Source organism: Heptranchias perlo, chromosome 26, assembly GCF_035084215.1.
Source record: "Heptranchias perlo isolate sHepPer1 chromosome 26, sHepPer1.hap1, whole genome shotgun sequence".
Lineage (NCBI taxonomy): Eukaryota > Metazoa > Chordata > Chondrichthyes > Hexanchiformes > Hexanchidae > Heptranchias > Heptranchias perlo.
The window spans coordinates 7,433,915-7,460,330 of NC_090350.1; the positions used below are offsets into that span (position 1 = coordinate 7,433,915).

The 26,416-nt window shown below is 29.4% G+C and overlaps 1 protein-coding gene across 5 annotated transcripts in view; it reads right to left on the reverse strand.

Moving 5' to 3' along the window:
* The window catches only part of col16a1 (collagen, type XVI, alpha 1), a 410,059-nt gene that overhangs the window by 255,074 nt on the left and 128,569 nt on the right, over nt 1–26,416 (reverse strand). For all 5 annotated transcript variants that reach the window (XM_068006392.1, XM_068006393.1, XM_068006394.1 and 2 more), the window contains exons 5-7: nt 24,460–24,583; nt 21,327–21,602; nt 19,642–19,722 (exon numbers count right to left, since the gene is read on the reverse strand). In XM_068006392.1, coding sequence (XP_067862493.1) covers nt 19,642–19,722; nt 21,327–21,602; nt 24,460–24,583 — 481 coding nt within the window. The remainder of the gene's footprint in view (nt 1–19,641; nt 19,723–21,326; nt 21,603–24,459; nt 24,584–26,416) is intronic.

A 26,416-nucleotide genomic window follows, 5' to 3' on the forward strand; every position in this document is an offset into this window, starting at 1 on the left:
TAGAATAGATTTATATAGAGAGATATAGAATAGGTTTATATAGAGAGATATAGAATAGATTTATATAGACAGATATAGAATAGATTTATATAGAGAGATATAGAATAGATTTATATAGACAGGTATAGAATAGGTTTATATAGAGAGATATAGAATAGATTTATATAGAGAGATATAGAATAGATTTATATAGAGAGATATAGAATAGATTTATATAGACAGATATAGAATAGATTTATATAGAGAGATATAGAATAGATTTATATAGAGAGATATAGAATAGATTTATATAGAGAGATATAGAATAGATTTATATAGAGAGATATAGAATAGATTTATATAGAGAGATATAGAATAGATTTATATAGACAGATATAGAATAGATTTATACAGACAGATATAGAATAGATTTATATAGACAGATATAGAATAGATTTATATAGACATGTATAGAATAGATTTATATAGACAGATATAGAATAGATTTATATAGACAGATATAGAATAGATTTATATAGACAGATATAGAATAGATTTATATAGACAGGTATAGAATAGATTTATATAGAGAGATATAGAATAGATTTATATAGAGAGATATAGAATAGATTTATATAGACAGATATAGAATAGATTTATATAGAGAGATATAGAATAGATTTATATAGACAGGTATAGAATAGATTTATATAGACAGATATAGAATAGATTTATATAGAGAGATATAGAATAGATTTATATAGACAGATATAGAATAGATTTATATAGAGAGATATAGAATAAATTTATATAGACAGGTATAGAATAGATTTATAGAGAGAGAAAAAGAATATATTTATATAGACAGATATAGAATAGATTTATATAGACAGATATAGAATATATTTATATAGAGAGATAAAGAATAGATTTATATAGAGAGATATAGAATAGATTTATATAGAGAGATATAGAATAGATTTATATAGAGAGATATACAATAGATTTATATAGAGAGATATAGAATAGATTTATATAGAGAGATATAGAATAGGTTTATATAGAGAGATATAGAATAGATTTATATAGACAGATATAGAATAGATTTATATAGAGAGATATAGAATAGATTTATATAGACAGGTATAGAATAGGTTTATATAGAGAGATATAGAATAGATTTATATAGAGAGATATAGAATAGATTTATATAGAGAGATATAGAATAGATTTATATAGACAGATATAGAATAGATTTATATAGAGAGATATAGAATAGATTTATATAGAGATATATAGAATAGATTTATATAGAGAGATATAGAATAGATTTATATAGAGAGATATAGAATAGATTTATATAGAGAGATATAGAATAGATTTATATAGACAGATATAGAATAGATTTATACAGACAGATATAGAATAGATTTATATAGACAGATATAGAATAGATTTATATAGACATGTATAGAATAGATTTATATAGACAGATATAGAATAGATTTATATAGACAGATATAGAATAGATTTATATAGACAGATATAGAATAGATTTATATAGACAGGTATAGAATAGATTTATATAGAGAGATATAGAATAGATTTATATAGAGAGATATAGAATAGATTTATATAGACAGATATAGAATAGATTTATATAGACAGGTATAGAATAGATTTATATAGAGAGATATAGAATAGATTTATATAGACAGATATAGAATAGATTTATATAGACAGGTATAGAATAGATTTATATAGAGAGATATAGAATAGATTTATATAGACAGATATAGAATAGATTTATATAGACAGATATAGAATAGATTTATATAGAGAGATATAGAATAGATTTATATAGACAGGTATAGAATAGATTTATATAGACAGATATAGAATAGATTTATATAGAGAGATATAGAATAGATTTATATAGACAGATATAGAATAGATTTATATAGAGAGATATAGAATAGATTTATATAGACAGGTATAGAATAGATTTATATAGACAGATATAGAATAGATTTATATAGACAGATATAGAATAGATTTATACAGACAGATATAGAATAGATTTATATAGACAGATATAGAATAGATTTATATAGACATGTATAGAATAGATTTATATAGACAGATATAGAATAGATTTATATAGACAGATATAGAATAGATTTATATAGACAGATATAGAATAGATTTCTATAGACAGGTATAGAATAGATTTATATAGAGAGATATAGAATAGATTTATATAGAGAGATATAGAATAGATTTATATAGACAGATATAGAATAGATTTATATAGACAGGTATAGAATAGATTTATATAGAGAGATATAGAATAGATTTATATAGACAGATATAGAATAGATTTATATGGACAGGTATAGAATAGATTTATATAGAGAGATATAGAATAGATTTATATAGACAGATATAGAATAGATTTATATAGACAGATATAGAATAGATTTATATAGAGAGATATAGAATAGATTTATATAGACAGGTATAGAATAGATTTATATAGACAGATATAGAATAGATTTATATAGAGAGATATAGAATAGATTTATATAGACAGATATAGAATAGATTTATATAGAGAGATATAGAATAAATTTATATAGACAGGTATAGAATAGATTTATATAGACAGATATAGAATAGATTTATATAGACAGATATAGAATAGATTTATATAGAGAGATATAGAATAAATTTATATAGACAGGTATAGAATAGATTTATATAGACAGATATAGAATAGATTTATATAGACAGATATAGAATAGATTTATATAGAGAGATATAGAATAGATTTATATAGACAGATATAGAATAGATTTATATAGACAGGTATAGAATAGATTTATATAGACAGATATAGAATAGATTTATATAGAGAGATATAGAATAGATTTATATAGAGAGATATAGAATAGGTTTATATAGACAGATATAGAATAGATTTATATAGACAGATATAGAATAGATTTATATAGAGAGATATAGAATAGATTTATATAGAGAGATATAGAATAGATTTATATAGACAGATATAGAATAGATTTATATAGAGAGATATAGAATAGATTTATATAGAGAGATATAGAATAGATTTATATAGAGAGATATAGAATAGATTTATATAGAGAGATATAGAATAGGTTTATATAGACAGATATAGAATAGATTTATATAGAGAGATATAGAATAGATTTATATAGAGAGATATAGAATAGATTTATATAGAGAGATATAGAATAGGTTTATATAGAGAGATATAGAATAGATTTATATAGACAGATATAGAATAGATTTATATAGAGAGATATAGAATAGATTGATATAGAGAGATATAGAATAGGTTTATATAGAGAGATATAGAATAGATTTATATAGAGAGATATAGAATAGATTTATATAGAGAGATATAGAATAGATTTATATAGACAGATATAGAATAGATTTATATAGAGAGATATAGAATAGATTTATATAGAGAGATATAGAATAGATTTATATAGAGAGATATAGAATAGATTTATATAGACAGATATAGAATAGATTTATATAGAGAGATATAGAATAGATTTATATAGAGAGATATAGAATAGATTTATATAGACAGATATAGAATAGATTTATATAGACAGATATAGAATAGATTTATTTAGACAGGTATAGAATAGATTTATATAGCGAGATATAGAATAGATTTATATAGACAGATATAGAATAGATTTATATAGACAGATATAGAATAGATTTATATAGACAGGTATAGAATAGATTTATATAGAGAGATATAGAATAGATTTATATAGAGAGATATAGAATAGATTTATATAGACAGATATAGAATAGATTTATATAGACAGGTATTGAATATATTTATATGGAGAGATATAGAATAGATTTATATAGACAGATATAGAATAGATTTATATAGACAGGTATAGAATAGATTTATATAGAGAGATATAGAATAGATTTATATAGACAGATATAGAATAGATTTATATAGACAGATATAGAATAGATTTATATAGAGAGATATAGAATAGATTTATATAGACAGGTATAGAATAGATTTATATAGACAGATATAGAATAGATTTATATAGAGAGATATAGAATAGATTTATATAGACAGATATAGAATAGATTTATATAGAGAGATATAGAATAAATTTATATAGACAGGTATAGAATAGATTTATATAGACAGATATAGAACAGATTTATATAGACAGATATAGAATAGATTTATATAGAGAGATATAGAATAAATTTATATAGACAGGTATAGAATAGATTTATATAGACAGATATAGAATAGATTTATATAGAGAGATATAGAATAGATTTATATAGAGAGATATAGAATAGATTTATATAGACAGATATAGAATAGATTTATATAGAGAGATATAGAATAGATTTATATGGAGAGATATAGAATAGGTTTATATAGACAGATATAGAATAGATTTATATAGACAGATATAGAATAGATTTATATAGAGAGATATAGAATAGATTTATATAGAGAGATATAGAATAGATTTATATAGAGAGATATAGAATAGATTTATATAGAGAGATATAGAATAGATTTATATAGAGAGATATAGAATAGATTTATATAGAGAGATATAGAATAGGTTTATATAGACAGATATAGAATAGATTTATATAGACAGATATAGAATAGATTTATATAGAGAGATATAGAATAGGTGTATATAGACAGATATAGAATAGATTTATATAGACAGATATAGAATAGATTTATATAGAGAGATATAGAATAGGTTTATATAGACAGATATAGAATAGATTTATATAGATAGATATAGAATAGATTTATATAGAGAGATATAGAATAGATTTATATAGAGAGATATAGAATAGATTTATATAGACAGATATAGAATAGATTTATATAGAGAGATATAGAATAGATTTATATAGAGAGATATAGAATAGATTTATATAGACAGATATAGAATAGATTTATATAGACAGATATAGAATAGATTTATATAGAGAGATATAGAATAGATTTATATAGACAGATATAGAATAGATTTATATAGAGAGATATAGAATAGATTTATATAGACAGGTATAGAATAGATTTATATAGACAGATATAGAATAGATTTATATAGAGAGATATAGAATAGATTTATGTAGACAGGTATAGAATAGGTTTATATAGAGAGATATAGAATAGATTTATATAGACAGGTATAGAATAGGTTTATATAGAGAGATATAGAATAGATTTATATAGACAGATATAGAATAGATTTATATAGAGAGATATAGAATAGATTTATATAGACAGGTATAGAATAGGTTTATATAGAGAGATATAGAATAGATTTATATCGAGAGATATAGAATAGATTTATATAGACAGATATAGAATAGATTTATATAGACAGATATAGAATAGATTTATATAGAGAGATATAGAATAGATTTTATATAGACAGGTATAGAATAGGTTTATATAGACAGATATAGAATAGATTTATATAGAGAGATATAGAATAGATTTATATGGACAGATATAGAATAGATTTATATAGACAGATATAGAATAGATTTATATAGAGAGATATAGAATAGATTTATATAGACAGATATAGAATAGATTTATACAGAAAGATATAGAATAGATTTATATGGAGAGATATAGAATAGATTTATATAGACAGATATAGAATAGATTTATATAGAGAGATATAGAATAGATTTATATAGACAGGTATAGAATAGGTTTATATAGAGAGATATCGAATAGATTTATATAGACAGGTATAGAATAGGTTTATATAGAGAGATATAGAATAGATTTATTTAGACAGGTATAGAATAGGTTTATATAGAGAGATATAGAATAGATTTATATAGACAGATATAGAATAGATTTATATAGAGAGATATAGAATAGATTTATATAGACAGGTATAGAATAGGTTTATATAGAGAGATATAGAATAGATTTATATAGAGAGATATAGAATAGATTTATATAGACAGATATAGAATAGATTTATATAGAGAGATATAGAATAGATTTTATATAGACAGGTATAGAATAGGTTTATATAGACAGATATAGAATAGATTTATATAGAGAGATATAGAATAGATTTATATGGACAGATATAGAATAGATTTATATAGAGAGATATAGAATAAATTTATATAGACAGGTATAGAATAGATTTATATAGACAGATATAGAATAGATTTATATAGAGAGATATAGAATAGATTTATATAGAGAGATATAGAATAGATTTATATAGACAGATATAGAATAGATTTATATAGAGAGATATAGAATAGATTTATATAGAGAGATATAGAATAGGTTTATATAGACAGATATAGAATAGATTTATATAGACAGATATAGAATAGATTTATATAGAGAGATATAGAATAGATTTATATAGAGAGATATAGAATAGATTTATATAGACAGATATAGAATAGATTTATATAGAGAGATATAGAATAGATTTATATAGAGAGATATAGAATAGATTTATATAGAGAGATATACAATAGATTTATATAGAGAGATATAGAATAGGTTTATATAGACAGATATAGAATAGATTTATATAGACAGATATAGAATAGATTTATATAGAGAGATATAGAATAGGTGTATATAGACAGATATAGAATAGATTTATATAGACAGATATAGAATAGATTTATATAGAGAGATATAGAATCGATTTATATAGAGAGATATAGAATAGATTTATATAGACAGATATAGAATAGATTTATATAGATAGATATAGAATAGATTTATATAGAGAGATATAGAATAGATTTATATAGAGAGATATAGAATAGATTTATATAGACAGATATAGAATAGATTTATATAGAGAGATATAGAATAGATTTATATAGAGAGATATAGAATAGATTTATATAGACAGATATAGAATAGATTTATATAGACAGATATAGAATAGATTTATATAGAGAGATATAGAATAGATTTATATAGACAGATATAGAATAGATTTATATAGAGAGATATAGAATAGATTTATATAGACAGGTATAGAATAGATTTATATAGACAGATATAGAATAGATTTATATAGAGAGATATAGAATAGATTTATATAGACAGGTATAGAATAGGTTTATATAGAGAGATATGGAATAGATTTATATAGACAGGTATAGAATAGGTTTATATAGAGAGATATAGAATAGATTTATATAGACAGATATAGAATAGATTTATATAGAGAGATATAGAATAGATTTATATAGACAGGTATAGAATAGGTTTATATAGAGAGATATAGAATAGATTTATATAGAGAGATATAGAATAGATTTATATAGACAGATATAGAATAGATTTATATAGACAGATATAGAATAGATTTATATAGAGAGATATAGAATAGATTTTATATAGACAGGTATAGAATAGGTTTATATAGACAGATATAGAATAGATTTATATAGAGAGATATAGAATAGATTTATATGGACAGATATAGAATAGATTTATATAGACAGATATAGAATAGATTTATATAGAGAGATATAGAATAGATTTATATGGACAGATATAGAATAGATTTATACAGAAAGATATAGAATAGATTTATATAGACAGGTATAGAATAGGTTTATATAGAGAGAGATAGAATTGATTTATATAGACAGGTATAGAATAGGTTTATATAGAGAGATATAGAATAGATTTATATAGACAGGTATAGAATAGGTTTATATGGAGAGATATAGAATAGATTTATTTAGACAGGTATAGAATAGGTTTATATAGAGAGATATAGAATAGATTTATATAGACAGATATAGAATAGATTTATATAGAGAGATATAGAATAGATTTATATAGACAGGTATAGAATAGGTTTATATAGAGAGATATAGAATAGATTTATATAGAGAGATATAGAATAGATTTATATAGACAGATATAGAATAGATTTATGTAGACAGATATAGAATAGATTTATATAGAGAGATATAGAATAGATTTTATATAGACAGGTATAGAATAGGTTTATATAGAGAGATATAGAATAGATTTATATAGACAGGTATAGAATAGGTTTATATAGAGAGATATAGAATAGATTTATTTAGACAGGTATAGAATAGGTTTATATAGAGAGATATAGAATAGATTTATATAGACAGATATAGAATAGATTTATATAGAGAGATATAGAATAGATTTATATAGACAGGTATAGAATAGGTTTATATCGAGAGATATAGAATAGATTTATATAGAGAGATATAGAATAGATTTATATAGACAGATATAGAATAGATTTATATAGAGAGATATAGAATAGGTTTATATAGACAGATATAGAATAGATTTATATAGACAGATATAGAATAGATTTATATAGAGAGATATAGAATAGATTTATATAGAGAGATATAGAATAGATTTATATAGACAGATATAGAATAGATTTATATAGAGAGATATAGAATAGATTTATATAGAGAGATATAGAATAGATTTATATAGAGAGATATACAATAGATTTATATAGAGAGATATAGAATAGGTTTATACAGACAGATATAGAATAGATTTATATAGACAGATATAGAATAGATTTATATAGAGAGATATAGAATAGGTGTATATAGACAGATATAGAATAGATTTATATAGACAGATATAGAATAGATTTATATAGAGAGATATAGAATAGGTTTATATAGACAGATACAGAATAGATTTATATAGATAGATATAGAATAGATTTATATAGAGAGATATAGAATAGATTTATATAGAGAGATATAGAATAGATTTATATAGACAGATATAGAATAGATTTACATAGAGAGATATAGAATAGATTTATATAGAGAGATATAGAATAGATTTATATAGACAGATATAGAATAGATTTATATAGACAGATATAGAATAGATTTATATAGAGAGATATAGAATAGATTTATATAGACAGATATAGAATAGATTTATATAGAGAGATATAGAATAGATTTATATAGACAGGTATAGAATAGATTTATATAGACAGATATAGAATAGATTTATATAGAGAGATATAGAATAGATTTATATAGACAGGTATAGAATAGGTTTATATAGAGAGATATAGAATAGATTTATATAGACAGGTATAGAATAGGTTTATATAGAGAGATATAGAATAGATTTATATAGACAGATATAGAATAGATTTATATAGAGAGATATAGAATAGATTTATATAGACAGGTATAGAATAGGTTTATATAGAGAGATATAGAATAGATTTATATAGAGAGATATAGAATAGATTTATATAGACAGATATGGAATAGATTTATATAGACAGATATAGAATAGATTTATATAGAGAGATATAGAATAGATTTTATATAGACAGGTATAGAATAGGTTTATATAGACAGATATAGAATAGATTTATATAGAGAGATATAGAATAGATTTATATGGACAGATATAGAATAGATTTATATAGACAGATATAGAATAGATTTATATAGAGAGATATAGAATAGATTTATATAGACAGATATAGAATAGATTTATACAGAAAGATATAGAATAGATTTATATAGACAGGTATAGAATAGGTTTATATAGAGAGATATAGAATAGATTTATATAGACAGGTATAGAATAGGTTTATATGGAGAGATATAGAATAGATTTATTTAGACAGGTATAGAATAGGTTTATATAGAGAGATATAGAATAGATTTATATAGACAGATATAGAATAGATTTATATAGAGAGGTATAGAATAGATTTATATAGACAGGTATAGAATAGGTTTATATAGAGAGATATAGAATAGATTTATATAGAGAGATATAGAATAGATTTATATAGACAGATATAGAATAGATTTATATAGACAGATATAGAATAGATTTATATAGAGAGATATAGAATAGATTTTATATAGACAGGTATAGAATAGGTTTATATAGAGAGATATAGAATAGATTTATATAGACAGGTATAGAATAGGTTTATATAGAGAGATATAGAATAGATTTATTTAGACAGGTATAGAATAGGTTTATATAGAGAGATATAGAATAGATTTATATAGACAGATATAGAATAGATTTATATAGAGAGATATAGAATAGATTTATATAGACAGGTATAGAATAGGTTTATATAGAGAGATATAGAATAGATTTATATAGAGAGATATAGAATAGATTTATATAGACAGATATAGAATAGATTTATATAGACAGATATAGAATAGATTTATATAGAGAGATATAGAATAGATTTTATATAGACAGGTATAGAATAGGTTTATATAGACAGATATAGAATAGATTTATATGGAGAGATATAGAATAGATTTATATAGACAGATATAGAATAGATTTATATAGAGAGATATAGAATAGATTTATATGGACAGATATAGAATAGATTTATATAGAGAGATATAGAATAAATTTATATAGACAGGTATAGAATACATTTATATGGACAGATATAGAATAGATTTATATAGAGAGATATAGAATAGATTTATATAGAGAGATATAGAATAGATTTCTATAGACAGATATAGAATAGATTTATATAGAGAGATATAGAATAGATTTATATAGAGAGATATAGAATAGGTTTATATAGACAGATATAGAATAGATTTATATAGACAGATATAGAATAGATTTATATAGAGAGATATAGAATAGATTTATATAGAGAGATATAGAATAGATTTATATAGACAGATATAGAATAGATTTATATAGAGAGATATAGAATAGATTTATATAGAGAGATATAGAATAGATTTATATAGAGAGATATAGAATAGATTTATATAGAGAGATATAGAATAGGTTTATATAGACAGATATAGAATAGATTTATATAGACAGATATAGAATAGATTTATATAGAGAGATATAGAATAGGTGTATATAGACAGATATAGAATAGATTTATATAGACAGATATAGAATAGATTTATATAGAGAGATATAGAATAGGTTTATATAGACAGATATAGAATAGATTTATATAGATAGATATAGAATAGATTTATATAGAGAGATATAGAATAGATTTATATAGAGAGATATAGAATAGATTTATATAGACAGATATAGAATAGATTTATATAGACAGATATAGAATAGATTTATATAGAGAGATATAGAATAGATTTATATAGACAGATATAGAATAGATTTATATAGAGAGATATAGAATAGATTTATATAGACAGGTATAGAATAGATTTATATAGACAGATATAGAATAGATTTATATAGAGAGATATAGAATAGATTTATATAGACAGGTATAGAATAGGTTTATATAGAGAGATATAGAATAGATTTATATAGACAGGTATAGAATAGGTTTATATAGAGAGATATAGAATAGATTTATATAGACAGATATAGAATAGATTTATATAGAGAGATATAGAATAGATTTATATAGACAGGTATAGAATAGGTTTATATAGAGAGATATAGAATAGATTTATATAGAGAGATATAGAATAGATTTATATAGACAGATATAGAATAGATTTATATAGACAGATATAGAATAGATTTATATAGAGAGATATAGAATAGATTTTATATAGACAGGTATAGAATAGGTTTATATCGACAGATATAGAATAGATTTATATAGAGAGATATAGAATAGATTTATATGGACAGATATAGAATAGATTTATATAGACAGATATAGAATAGATTTATATAGAGAGATATAGAATAGATTTATATAGACAGATATAGAATAGATTTATGCAGAAAGATATAGAATAGATTTATATAGACAGGTATAGAATAGGTTTATATAGAGAGATATAGAATAGATTTATATAGACAGGTATAGAATAGGTTTATATAGAGAGATATAGAATAGATTTATATAGACAGGTATAGAATAGGTTTATATAGAGAGATATAGAATAGATTTATTTAGACAGGTATAGAATAGGTTTATATAGAGAGATATAGAATAGATTTATATAGACAGATATAGAATAGATTTATATAGAGAGATATAGAATAGATTTATATAGACAGGTATAGAATAGGTTTATATAGAGAGATATAGAATAGATTTATATAGAGAGATATAGAATAGATTTATATAGACAGATATAGAATAGATTTATATAGACAGATATAGAATAGATTTATATAGAGAGATATAGAATAGATTTTATATAGACAGGTATAGAATAGGTTTATATAGACAGATATAGAATAGATTTATATAGAGAGATATAGAATAGATTTATATAGACAGATATAGAATAGATTTATATAGAGAGATATAGAATAGATTTATATGGACAGATATAGAATAGATTTATATAGACAGATATAGAATAGATTTATATAGAGAGATATAGAATAGATTTATATAGACAGGTATAGAATAGATTTATATAGAGAGATATAGAATAGATTTATATAGAGAGATATAGAATAGATTTATATAGACAGATATAGAATAGATTTATATAGACAGATATAGAATAGATTTATATAGACAGGTATAGAATAGATTTATATAGAGAGATATAGAATAGATTTATATGGACAGATATAGAATAGATTTATATAGAGAGATATAGAATAAATTTATATAGACAGGTATAGAATAGATTTATATGGACAGATATAGAATAGATTTATATAGAGAGATATAGAATAGATTTATATAGAGAGATATAGAATAGATTTCTATAGACAGATATAGAATAGATTTATATAGAGAGATATAGAATAGATTTATATAGAGAGATATAGAATAGGTTTATATAGACAGATATAGAATAGATTTATATAGACAGATATAGAATAGATTTATATAGAGAGATATAGAATAGATTTATATAGAGAGATATAGAATAGATTTATATAGACAGATATAGAATAGATTTATATAGAGAGATATAGAATAGATTTATATAGAGAGATATAGAATAGATTTATATAGAGAGATATAGAATAGATTTATATAGAGAGATATAGAATAGGTTTATATAGACAGATATAGAATAGATTTATATAGACAGATATAGAATAGATTTATATAGAGAGATATAGAATAGGTGTATATAGACAGATATAGAATAGATTTATATAGACAGATATAGAATAGATTTATATAGAGAGATATAGAATAGGTTTATATAGTCAGATATAGAATAGATTTATATAGATAGATATAGAATAGATTTATATAGAGAGATATAGAATAGATTTATATAGACAGATATAGAATAGATTTATATAGACAGATATAGAATAGATTTATATAGAGAGATATAGAATAGATTTATATAGACAGATATAGAATAGATTTATATAGAGAGATATAGAATAGATTTATATAGACAGGTATAGAATAGATTTATATAGACAGATATAGAATAGATTTATATAGAGAGATATAGAATAGGTTTATATAGAGAGATATAGAATAGATTTATATAGAGAGATATAGAATAGATTTATATAGACAGATATAGAATAGATTTATATAGACAGATATAGAATAGATTTATATAGAGAGATATAGAATAGATTTTATATAGACAGGTATAGAATAGGTTTATATAGACAGATATAGAATAGATTTATATGGAGAGATATAGAATAGATTTATATAGACAGATATAGAATAGATTTATATAGAGAGATATAGAATAGATTTATATGGACAGATATAGAATAGATTTATATAGAGAGATATAGAATAAATTTATATAGACAGGTATAGAATACATTTATATGGACAGATATAGAATAGATTTATATAGAGAGATATAGAATAGATTTATATAGAGAGATATAGAATAGATTTCTATAGACAGATATAGAATAGATTTATATAGAGAGATATAGAATAGATTTATATAGAGAGATATAGAATAGGTTTATATAGACAGATATAGAATAGATTTATATAGACAGATATAGAATAGATTTATATAGAGAGATATAGAATAGATTTATATAGAGAGATATAGAATAGATTTATATAGACAGATATAGAATAGATTTATATAGAGAGATATAGAATAGATTTATATAGAGAGATATAGAATAGATTTATATAGAGAGATATAGAATAGATTTATATAGAGAGATATAGAATAGGTTTATATAGACAGATATAGAATAGATTTATATAGACAGATATAGAATAGATTTATATAGAGAGATATAGAATAGGTGTATATAGACAGATATAGAATAGATTTATATAGACAGATATAGAATAGATTTATATAGAGAGATATAGAATAGGTTTATATAGACAGATATAGAATAGATTTATATAGATAGATATAGAATAGATTTATATAGAGAGATATAGAATAGATTTATATAGAGAGATATAGAATAGATTTATATAGACAGATATAGAATAGATTTATATAGACAGATATAGAATAGATTTATATAGAGAGATATAGAATAGATTTATATAGACAGATATAGAATAGATTTATATAGAGAGATATAGAATAGATTTATATAGACAGGTATAGAATAGATTTATATAGACAGATATAGAATAGATTTATATAGAGAGATATAGAATAGATTTATATAGACAGGTATAGAATAGGTTTATATAGAGAGATATAGAATAGATTTATATAGACAGGTATAGAATAGGTTTATATAGAGAGATATAGAATAGATTTATATAGACAGATATAGAATAGATTTATATAGAGAGATATAGAATAGATTTATATAGACAGGTATAGAATAGGTTTATATAGAGAGATATAGAATAGATTTATATAGAGAGATATAGAATAGATTTATATAGACAGATATAGAATAGATTTATATAGACAGATATAGAATAGATTTATATAGAGAGATATAGAATAGATTTTATATAGACAGGTATAGAATAGGTTTATATCGACAGATATAGAATAGATTTATATAGAGAGATATAGAATAGATTTATATGGACAGATATAGAATAGATTTATATAGACAGATATAGAATAGATTTATATAGAGAGATATAGAATAGATTTATATAGACAGATATAGAATAGATTTATGCAGAAAGATATAGAATAGATTTATATAGACAGGTATAGAATAGGTTTATATAGAGAGATATAGAATAGATTTATATAGACAGGTATAGAATAGGTTTATATAGAGAGATATAGAATAGATTTATATAGACAGGTATAGAATAGGTTTATATAGAGAGATATAGAATAGATTTATTTAGACAGGTATAGAATAGGTTTATATAGAGAGATATAGAATAGATTTATATAGACAGATATAGAATAGATTTATATAGAGAGATATAGAATAGATTTATATAGACAGGTATAGAATAGGTTTATATAGAGAGATATAGAATAGATTTATATAGAGAGATATAGAATAGATTTATATAGACAGATATAGAATAGATTTATATAGACAGATATAGAATAGATTTATATAGAGAGATATAGAATAGATTTTATATAGACAGGTATAGAATAGGTTTATATAGACAGATATAGAATAGATTTATATAGAGAGATATAGAATAGATTTATATAGACAGATATAGAATAGATTTATATAGAGAGATATAGAATAGATTTATATGGACAGATATAGAATAGATTTATATAGACAGATATAGAATAGATTTATATAGAGAGATATAGAATAGATTTATATAGACAGGTATAGAATAGATTTATATAGAGAGATATAGAATAGATTTATATAGAGAGATATAGAATAGATTTATATAGACAGATATAGAATAGATTTATATAGACAGATATAGAATAGATTTATATAGACAGGTATAGAATAGATTTATATAGAGAGATATAGAATAGATTTATATGGACAGATATAGAATAGATTTATATAGAGAGATATAGAATAAATTTATATAGACAGGTATAGAATAGATTTATATGGACAGATATAGAATAGATTTATATAGAGAGATATAGAATAGATTTATATAGAGAGATATAGAATAGATTTCTATAGACAGATATAGAATAGATTTATATAGAGAGATATAGAATAGATTTATATAGAGAGATATAGAATAGGTTTATATAGACAGATATAGAATAGATTTATATGGACAGATATAGAATAGATTTATATAGAGAGATATAGAATAGATTTATATAGAGAGATATAGAATAGATTTATATAGACAGATATAGAATAGATTTATATAGAGAGATATAGAATAGATTTATATAGAGAGATATAGAATAGATTTATATAGAGAGATATAGAATAGATTTATATAGAGAGATATAGAATAGGTTTATATAGACAGATATAGAATAGATTTATATAGACAGATATAGAATAGATTTATATAGAGAGATATAGAATAGGTGTATATAGACAGATATAGAATAGATTTATATAGACAGATATAGAATAGATTTATATAGAGAGATATAGAATAGGTTTATATAGTCAGATATAGAATAGATTTATATAGATAGATATAGAATAGATTTATATAGAGAGATATAGAATAGATTTATATAGACAGATATAGAATAGATTTATATAGACAGATATAGAATAGATTTATATAGAGAGATATAGAATAGATTTATATAGACAGATATAGAATAGATTTATATAGAGAGATATAGAATAGATTTATATAGACAGGTATAGAATAGATTTATATAGACAGATATAGAATAGATTTATATAGAGAGATATAGAATAGATTTATATAGACAGGTATAGAATAGGTTTATATAGAGAGATATAGAATAGATTTATATAGACAGGTATAGAATAGGTTTATATAGAGAGATATAGAATAGATTTATATAGACAGATATAGAATAGATTTATATAGAGAGATATAGAATAGATTTATATAGACAGGTATAGAATAGGTTTATATAGAGAGATATAGAATAGATTTATATAGAGAGATATAAAATAGATTTATATAGACAGATATAGAATAGATTTATATAGACAGATATAGAATAGATTTATATAGAGAGATATAGAATAGATTTTATATAGACAGGTATAGAATAGGTTTATATAGACAGATATAGAATAGATTTATATAGAGAGATATAGAATAGATTTATATGGACAGATATAGAATAGATTTATATAGACAGATATAGAATAGATTTATATAGAGAGATATAGAATAGATTTATATAGACAGATATAGAATAGATTTATGCAGAAAGATATAGAATAGATTTATATAGACAGGTATAGAATAGGTTTATATAGAGAGATATAGAATAGATTTATATGGACAGGTATAGAATAGGTTTATATAGAGAGATATAGAATAGATTTATATAGACAGGTATAGAATAGGTTTATATAGAGAGATATAGAATAGATTTATTTAGACAGGTATAGAATAGGTTTATATAGAGAGATATAGAATAGATTTATATAGACAGATATAGAATAGATTTATATAGAGAGATATAGAATAGATTTATATAGACAGGTATAGAATAGGTTTATATAGAGAGATATAGAATAGATTTATATAGAGAGATATAGAATAGATTTATATAGACAGATATAGAATAGATTTATATAGACAGATATAGAATAGATTTATATAGAGAGATATAGAATAGATTTTATATAGACAGGTATAGAATAGGTTTATATAGACAGATATAGAATAGATTTATATAGAGAGATATAGAATAGATTTATATAGACAGATATAGAATAGATTTATATAGAGAGATATAGAATAGATTTATATGGACAGATATAGAATAGATTTATATAGACAGATATAGAATAGATTTATATAGAGAGATATAGAATAGATTTATATAGACAGGTATAGAATAGATTTATATAGACAGATATAGAATAGATTTATATAGAGAGATATAGAATAGATTTATATAGACAGATATAGAATAGATTTATATAGACAGATATAGAATAGATTTATATAGACAGGTATAGAATAGATTTATATGGACAGATATAGAATAGATTTATATAGACAGATATAGAATAGATTTATATAGACAGATATAGAATAGATTTATATGGAGAGATATAGAATAGATTTATATGGAGAGATATAGAATAGATTTATATAGAGAGATATAGAATAGATTTATATAGAGAGAAATAGAATAGGTTTATATGGACAGATATAGAATAGATTTATATAGAGAGATATAGAATAGATTTATATAGACAGGTATAGAATAGATTTATATAGAGAAATATAGAATAAATTTATATAGACAGGTATAGAATAGATTTATATAGACAGATATAGATTAGATTTATATAGACAGATATAGAATAGATTTATATCGACAGATATAGAATAGATTTATATAGACAGATATAGAATAGATTTATATAGAGAGATATAGAATAGATTTATATGGAGAGAAATAGAATAGGTTTATATGGACAGATATAGAATAGATTTATATAGATAGATATAGAATGGATTTATATAGAGAGATATAGAATAGATTTATATAGACAGGTATAGAATAGATTTATATAGACAGGTATAGAATAGATTTATATCGGGAGATATAGAATAGATTTATATAGACAGGTATAGAATAGATTTATGTTGACAGATATACATTTGGTTTATATCGACAGGTATAGAATAGATTTATATATAGAGATATAGGATAGATTTATATCGACAGGTATAGAATAGATTTATATAGAGAGATATCGAATAGATTTATATAGAGAGATATAGAATAGATTTATATAGACAGATTTAGAATAGATTTATATAGATATATAATAGATTTATATAGACAGATATAGAATAGATTTATATAGAGAGTTATATAATAGATTTATATAGACAGGTATAGAATAGATTTATCGAGACAGATTTAGAATAGATTTATATGGACAGGAAGGTAGGAATTTTTGGATGGAAAAGACCATCTCGTTTTCCTTCTACCATTTTGGGAGTCCCACGATACAACGATGATGGAATTGTTGATTAATCACAGTGATCAATCTCTATCAATGAGTCTACAACAGACCCGGACATGAGGTGAGGAAAACCCCAGTGATGGAGAGTTTTGGGAACCATCGGTCCAAAGTCACCTGTTCCTCCCAAGTCTGTTACACTCACCACATGTCATGACTCTAATTACTCATATCCCAAAATCCATCTAATTTACATTTGAATGAATCCACAATATCTACTTCCACCGTCTCGCTCGGGAACCTAGTCCATAGATTGACCACTCGCTCACTGAATAGATAGATTGATTGATTCTGTCACCTGTGTTAACTGTCCATAGGACGCTTGGCTCAATCCAGCATTATAACTGGACAGCTCCCTGTACGGTCACTTTCTCTCTGCCATGAACTGTAACTCCAGAGCTGAAGGAGCAGCTGAGAACCATCACTGACCTTCCAGAAAACAAGGGACGTTTCAACAGGAGGTGATTCCTGGGTTGCAGGAATGCTGTCAGGAGCTCAGGTTGGTGACGGGATTCCGGGCAGGATTAGGAAGGAGATGGGACTCTGTTACTTACCCTGACCCCTGGGATCTCGCAGCACGTCAACCGCTCCGCCATGAGAGGATCACAGAACAGAATCATCTGCTGAAGGTCAACCTGTGCAGAGAGACCGGACGATGAATTAGAAGAGGCGAGCTCAGCTCTTTCCATGTGACTGACCAACATCTGCAGGGTTTGTTCAGTCGGTGTAGGAGGAAGGGGGGTGAAGGCGGAGCTCAACAGGGTCTCTATTTCTGTTGTCCCATCCTTCCAATTGTCCCCTGTCCTCCACTGAAGGTGGTGACTGATGTTTGGATAAGTCGGCGGGGGGGAGGGTCACTGACAGTCCTCCAGCACACAAGTCACCATTCTAAATGTGTCAGTCCAGAGGGTGAGTGTTGGCAGCCTGTTCAATCATGAAAGGAGTCACAAAGAATCATGATCAGGTCTTTATCCAGTGTCTGGACACATAACTTTTCTCACAGGGGTCACGGGCTCGCAATCGGAAGTGGAGGCGCTGGTTGATTTTTGGGATACGCAATGGGAGTCAATCTGCCGGCTCCCCCTCCCCCTTTTCCTCACCCAAAGGAACTGAGACCGACTGTACGGCCCCACTGCCATCCTGCTCCGTACAACTCAGTACCAGATTGAGGGGTACTTTCATCCACTGAACCATTGGGAGAGCCTCAACAAGAACTCTTTAAAATAACCTGTTTGAAGGCTCCTCTGTGATGCTCAGTCTGTGTCCATCATTCCCTCATTGGGGCAAATCCAGCAATCAGAACCCATTCAACTCGTTGAGGCCTGACACAAGGTCTAGGTTTGTTTTAATGAGGTTTCCTTGGATTTCTCACATTCTTCTCCCTCCTGTCCTGAGGCGGTTCTGGACGTGCACTGGTCCACAGGAGTGTCGTTCACTCAGCAGCTCCCCCCTAGTCCCTGGTCTTTATGTGTAAAAGCCTGACAGTGGGGATGTCATCTTTCACCCGAGTTATGCCAACTGCCTGGAGTAACGTTGGCGAGCCCTCGAGTACAGAGATTAAGGGGTGATCCAATCAAGGTGTTTAAGGTGATTAAAGAATTTGACAGGGGAGATAGAGAGAAGCTAGATCCTCTGGTGGGGGATTCCAGAACAAGGGGACATAACCTTAAAATTAGAGTTAGGCCACTCAGGGGTGATATCAGGAAGCACTTCTTCACACAAAGGGGAGTGGAAATCTGGAACTCTTTCCCCCAAAAAGCTGTTGAGGCTGGGGGTCAATTGAAAATTTCAAAACTGAGATTGATAGATTTTTGTTGGGTATTAAGGGTTACGAAAACAAGGCTGGTGGATGGAGTTAGGATACAGATCAGCCATGATCTGATTGAATGGCGGTATAGGCTCGAGGGGCTGAATGGCCTACTCCTGTTCCTATAACTTTGGCAAGCTTGGGCGGGACAAGCAATGGGAACCAATCTGCTACTTCACCCACTCACCCGCCATTCTGGGATTGTCCACTGGAAGTGAGGTTTTTTTTGCAGTACCATTGGTCCATATATGGGGGGGGTGTCTTATAACAATATGAAAATGAGGGAACGACATCATCTGAGATATTCCCCATCATTGTCACCATGGCAACGCTGGACGTCAGAGATGGTTGCTTGCCCCCCCACCACAGTGTTCAGTGCCGCGGAGGGCATGGTATAAATGCTGTGGGTTGTAATATGACAGTGGCACAGACCTCAGCTGGCCTGCTGTCTTCGGCCAGCCTGCTGATGACCGTCTCCCCCTCGATGTCGATGTTGGCCCTCCCTTCCACCGATTTGATCTCGATCAGATGGCAGTCGACGTAGAGAGAGGCCACGTTCGCCTGCACGCTGACCACCAGCTTGTGCCACTGCAGGTCGAAGAGCGCAGCCACCCCCTCACTGCTGAACACCCAGTGCACGTAGTCTTGGAAACGACCTCTGGCCTTGTACTCCACCGTTTTGTCCCTTCCATCGATACGAACTGAAAACTGAATGCAGCAGAAATAAAAATCAGACGACTGGACAAAAAAGTCCACAGTACAAAAATGAGATCACTTTTATTTTAAGCTATTGGGTACAATTTCCGTGGAATTCTCCCATCTCCAGCCGTCACTTCAGGTAGAACATTGGCGGAAAACACGGAGAAACGGCATAATATTAACGATTTGGAGGAGGGGACCGAGTGTAACATATCAAAGTCTGCAGATGATACAAAGATGGGAGGGAAAGTAGAGAGTGAGGAGGACATAAAAAACCTACAAGGGGATATAGACAGGCTGGGTGAGTGGGCGGAGATTTGGCAGATGCAATACAATATTGGAAAATGTGAGGTTATGCACTTTGGCAGGAAAAATCAGAGAGCAAGTTATTATCTTAATGGCGAGAAACTGGAAAGTACTGCAGTACAAAGGGATCTGGGGGTCCTAGTGCAAGAAAATCAAAAGGTTAGTATGCAGGTGCAGCAGGTGATCAAGAAGGCCAACGGAATGTTGGCTTTTATTGCTCGGGGGATAGAATATAAAAACAGGGAGGTATTGCTGCAGTTATATAAGGTATTGGTGAGACCGCACCTGGAACACTGCATACAGTTTTGGTGTCCATACTTAAGAAAAGACATACTTGCTCTCGAGGCAGTACAAAGAAGGCTCACTCGGCTAATCCCGGGGATGAGGGGGCGGACATATGAGGAGAGGTTGAGTAGATTGGGACTCTACTCATTGGAGTTCAGAAGAATGAGAGGCGATCTTATTGAAACATATAAGATTGTGAAGGGGCTTGATCGGGTGGATGCGGTCAGGATGTTCCCAAGGATGGGTGAAACTAGAACTTGGGGGCATAATCTTAGAATAAGGGGCTGCTCTTTCAAAACTGAGATAAAGAGAAACTTCTTCACTCAGAGGGTGGTGGGTCTGTGGAATTTGCTGCCCCAGGAAGCTGTGGAAGCTACATCATTAAATAAATTTAAAACAGAAATCGACAGTTTCCTAGAAGTAAAGGGAATTAGGGGTTACGGGGAGCGGGCAGGAAATTGGACATGAATTTAGATTTGAGGTTAGGATCAGATCAGCCATGATCTTATTGAATGGCGGAGCAGGCTCGAGGGGCCGATTGGCCTACTCCTGCTCCTATTTCTTATGTTCTTATGTTCTTATGTAACCGGAGATCAGAATGGCTGGAGTTCGGTGAACCATCATGGAAATTGCAGCTGTTTTATGTTTGTATCAGAGTGACCTGACTGTAGGCCTCATCCCCTCCACATCCCTCAACACCTTAAACTGAGAGAGGAACCTCCCCTTTAATACCTGACAGAAGGAACCCTTCGCAAGACCTTAACCTGATCCTTCATTTTATATTGCAACATGAAAAGCTCTTGTGTGTGTCGTGATATTGTGGACGGTGACTCTATATGGTGCATTGCTGATCTAATCCATTTGGAGGTGGGCTTTCAGTATGGAATCACCAACAGTAAACTCAGTCATAGAATTTTACAACTCAGAAGGAGGCCATTTGGCCCATCCTGCTTGTGCTGACTCTTTGCATTGTCACTTTAGGCCCATTCTCCTGCCCATTCTCCCACACACTTTTAAATTTTTCTTAGTCAAATATTTATCCACTTCCCTTTTAAGAGCTGTTACGGATTTTAGTCCAAACAACCTTCTGTACCAAAAAAGATCCTAATCTCTCCCTTTGTTCTTTTGGGTGATGACCTTAATTTTACCTTAAATCTAAAGTCTCTGGGTCGATTCTCACTGCCCTCTCCTGGTGTTACCGGGGTGATCACGGACTCAGAATGAGCTCGGTCGCCTCACTGTCCCGGTAACCCCGGTGATGTGGCCGGCGCCACTTTAAAAGGGGCCTCTCGCCGCCTGTCTCAGGCCATCGGCTCCTTTTAACATGGAGATCGGGGACCTATGACGTAAATGGGGCCCCGATCGCCATTTTCGGTGGGAACTGATCAGAGCCTGCGCCGTGCGTTTCCACGGCGGATGGAACAGAAGAGGCCTGGCCCAAGGCAAGTGTTCAATTGTATTCGCGAGCTCCTCCGGGCCTATAAAATTAATCTGGGCCGCAGCAACCCCAGAACACCCTCCCTCCGCGAACCCCCCACTCGTCTTCCGCAACTCCTCCCACCCCAAGAGCGTGTACCCCACCCTCCGCAATCCCCCACCCTCACCCTCCGCGACCCCTTCCCCACTCTCCGCGATCCCCCAACTCCCTCCCTCCGCGACCCCTTCCCCACACTCCGTGACCCTTTCCCCTCCTTCCACGACCCCTCCCCCATCTCCACGACCCCTGACCCTTCTCGACCCATCCTCCACCCTCCGCGACACCTCTGCGACCCCTCCCCCACCTCAATGATCCCCCTACACACCACCCTCCGCGGTCCCCCCTCCCATCCTCCGCGACGCCCCCACCCTCCGCGGTCCCCCCTCACACCCTCCGCGACACCCCCACCCTCCGCGGCCCCCCCCCACTTGCTGTCAGCCACAACGGCCCAATTTTGAGTCCTAAATCCATCGAGTTGCGTTGGGAGCCCTGTTTGGCGCCCAGCGGCTGGCCTGACAGATTTAAAAGAGGCCGAGGCCTCAAAATCACAGGGGGGTGGGGGCAGTGGTGGGTTGGTGGGGGGAACATTCACCATCTGAACTGGTAGTCGCTCAAAAGTCAAAATCGACCCCAGTGTGCTCCGTGAGCTTAATGGCAGCTAAGCCAGACTCTTGTACCAGGCTTATCCCGATACACTGAATTCCAGCCCAGCACTGACTGGTTTGTCTCTGAACAGTTGGTCAGAACACTGTGTAAATACGGGACTGGAATAGATGAACTGCGGCAGCTTCACATTACCTGAGTCAGGCCCTTCTGGTCGGTGATTTTTATCATATACCAGTTCTCCTTCAGTGTCCTCTTCTTCAGCAGCAGTGTTGCAAGGAAGGTGAAGTCACGCGGCAGGCCCTGAGGGAACACGTGTCTGAAATATTGGAAAAATATGGATTTAATCGAATGGTCAATGACGCACCAAGTCCCACTCACCCATCACCCCCGTACTCGCTGACCAACATTGCCTCCCAGTCCACCAATGCCTCGATTTTAAAATTCTCATCCTTGTTTTCAAATCCCTCCACGGCCTCACCCCTCCATATCTCTGTAACCTCCTCCAGCCCTACAACCCTCCGAGATCCCTACACTCCTCCAATTCTGACCTCTTGTCCATCCCCCCCTTCCTTTGCCCCACCATTGGCGGCCGTGCCTTCAGCCGGCTAGGCCCTAAGCTCTGGAATTCCCTCCCTAAACCTCTCCGCCTCTCCACCTCTCCCTCCTCCTTTAAGAAGCTCCTTAAAACCTACCTCGTTGACCAAGCTTTTGGCCACCTGTCCTAATATCTCCTTCTTTGGCTCGGTTTCAATTATTTTTTCTGGTTATGCTCCTGTGAAGCTCCTTGGGACGTTTTACTACTTTAAAGGCGCTGTATAACTGCAGGCTACTCCCCGACAGCAGCTCATATCAGCAGTCTCCCGGTGGAAGTGCTGAAACCTCACCAGCACAATTATGGTCAATGCTCCCCTAGATTTTATTCTGCATCGGGGGCAGAGTCGCAATCGCAACACAAGCTGAAAGCAGTGAGCCTCAATCAACGTCCAGCAAAAAATCAGCTGCCTCGTTCTCCGCTTCCATGAACAAAATTCCTCGCACTGTCTCCTACTCCAACTCATTGTGACAAAAATGAGGTAGAAGTTTTGATTTAGGGGTAGAAATTGGAACTGGTCGAGCCCATTTTACAGGCCGCAACACGGGCCCAACGAAGAACAATTTTCGGGGACCAATGTCCTGCGCCCCAGGCTCGGGACAGCCGCCTAAAACAGGCGTTAGGCGTTTTACATATGTTATTGAGGGGCCTAACACCTGTTGTAGGACCTCAAGGAAATTGGGCTGCCCTGAGTGGAGGAGGCTTCGGGCCTACACTGCTCAGGTTTTCCAGGTGGGGGTGCGGCCTATCAAGCAGCCGCCATCAAAAGGGTAAGTTATCTCTTCTTTAAGTTTGATGTGGAGCCAGGAGGGACAGGGAACACTCACATGGGCCACTGTCGGCCCGCGATCGGCCTCCCTCCAGGGACATACCTTTGGGCCACTGCCCGCTGTCAATAGTGTCCATTCTCCAGTGGGTCAGAGAATAGTGATCAGCAGTGGGAGCGACGGTAGAATTTGTCTCCCCCATCCCACCCCCCACCTTACTGCTGCCCTCAGGGGGGAGCCGCAGCACAAAATCTACTGATGGAGAATCAGTGCACGAGTCCCTTCACGGCTCCTCCGTGTTTGTGAAACTCCAACCACTGAACTTTAAATTCTGCTGATTTATCAATCAAAGCCCTCGGTTGGAAGGTCGGACATTATAGACACATGAGGATAGATAAACAGACAGGCAAAACAACAGCTGGTAACAGGCCTATCCTACACACACAATGTTCAGATGCTGACAGGCTTGTTGTTTATTTTTTTGGCACTTTCTGTTGATATTTGAAGCGTCTCAGCATTTGTGTGGAGTTGGCTCTCGATCTGACCCGGAAAAGATGTCCATGTGAAAAATAAATAATTCATCTACAAACCGGATTGCTGATGTAATATTGATAATCCACAACTTAACCAAACAAGACTGTTATTTAAATCTACAATGACAGGTCCATAGTAACCCAATAAACACAGGCAGTAAATCTCCACGTCCCTGCAGGCTTCGGATATTTCAACTATCAGAGTCAAAATCACACACAGAAGGTAAACTGGAAAAACATTCTGACCGACAAAGAGA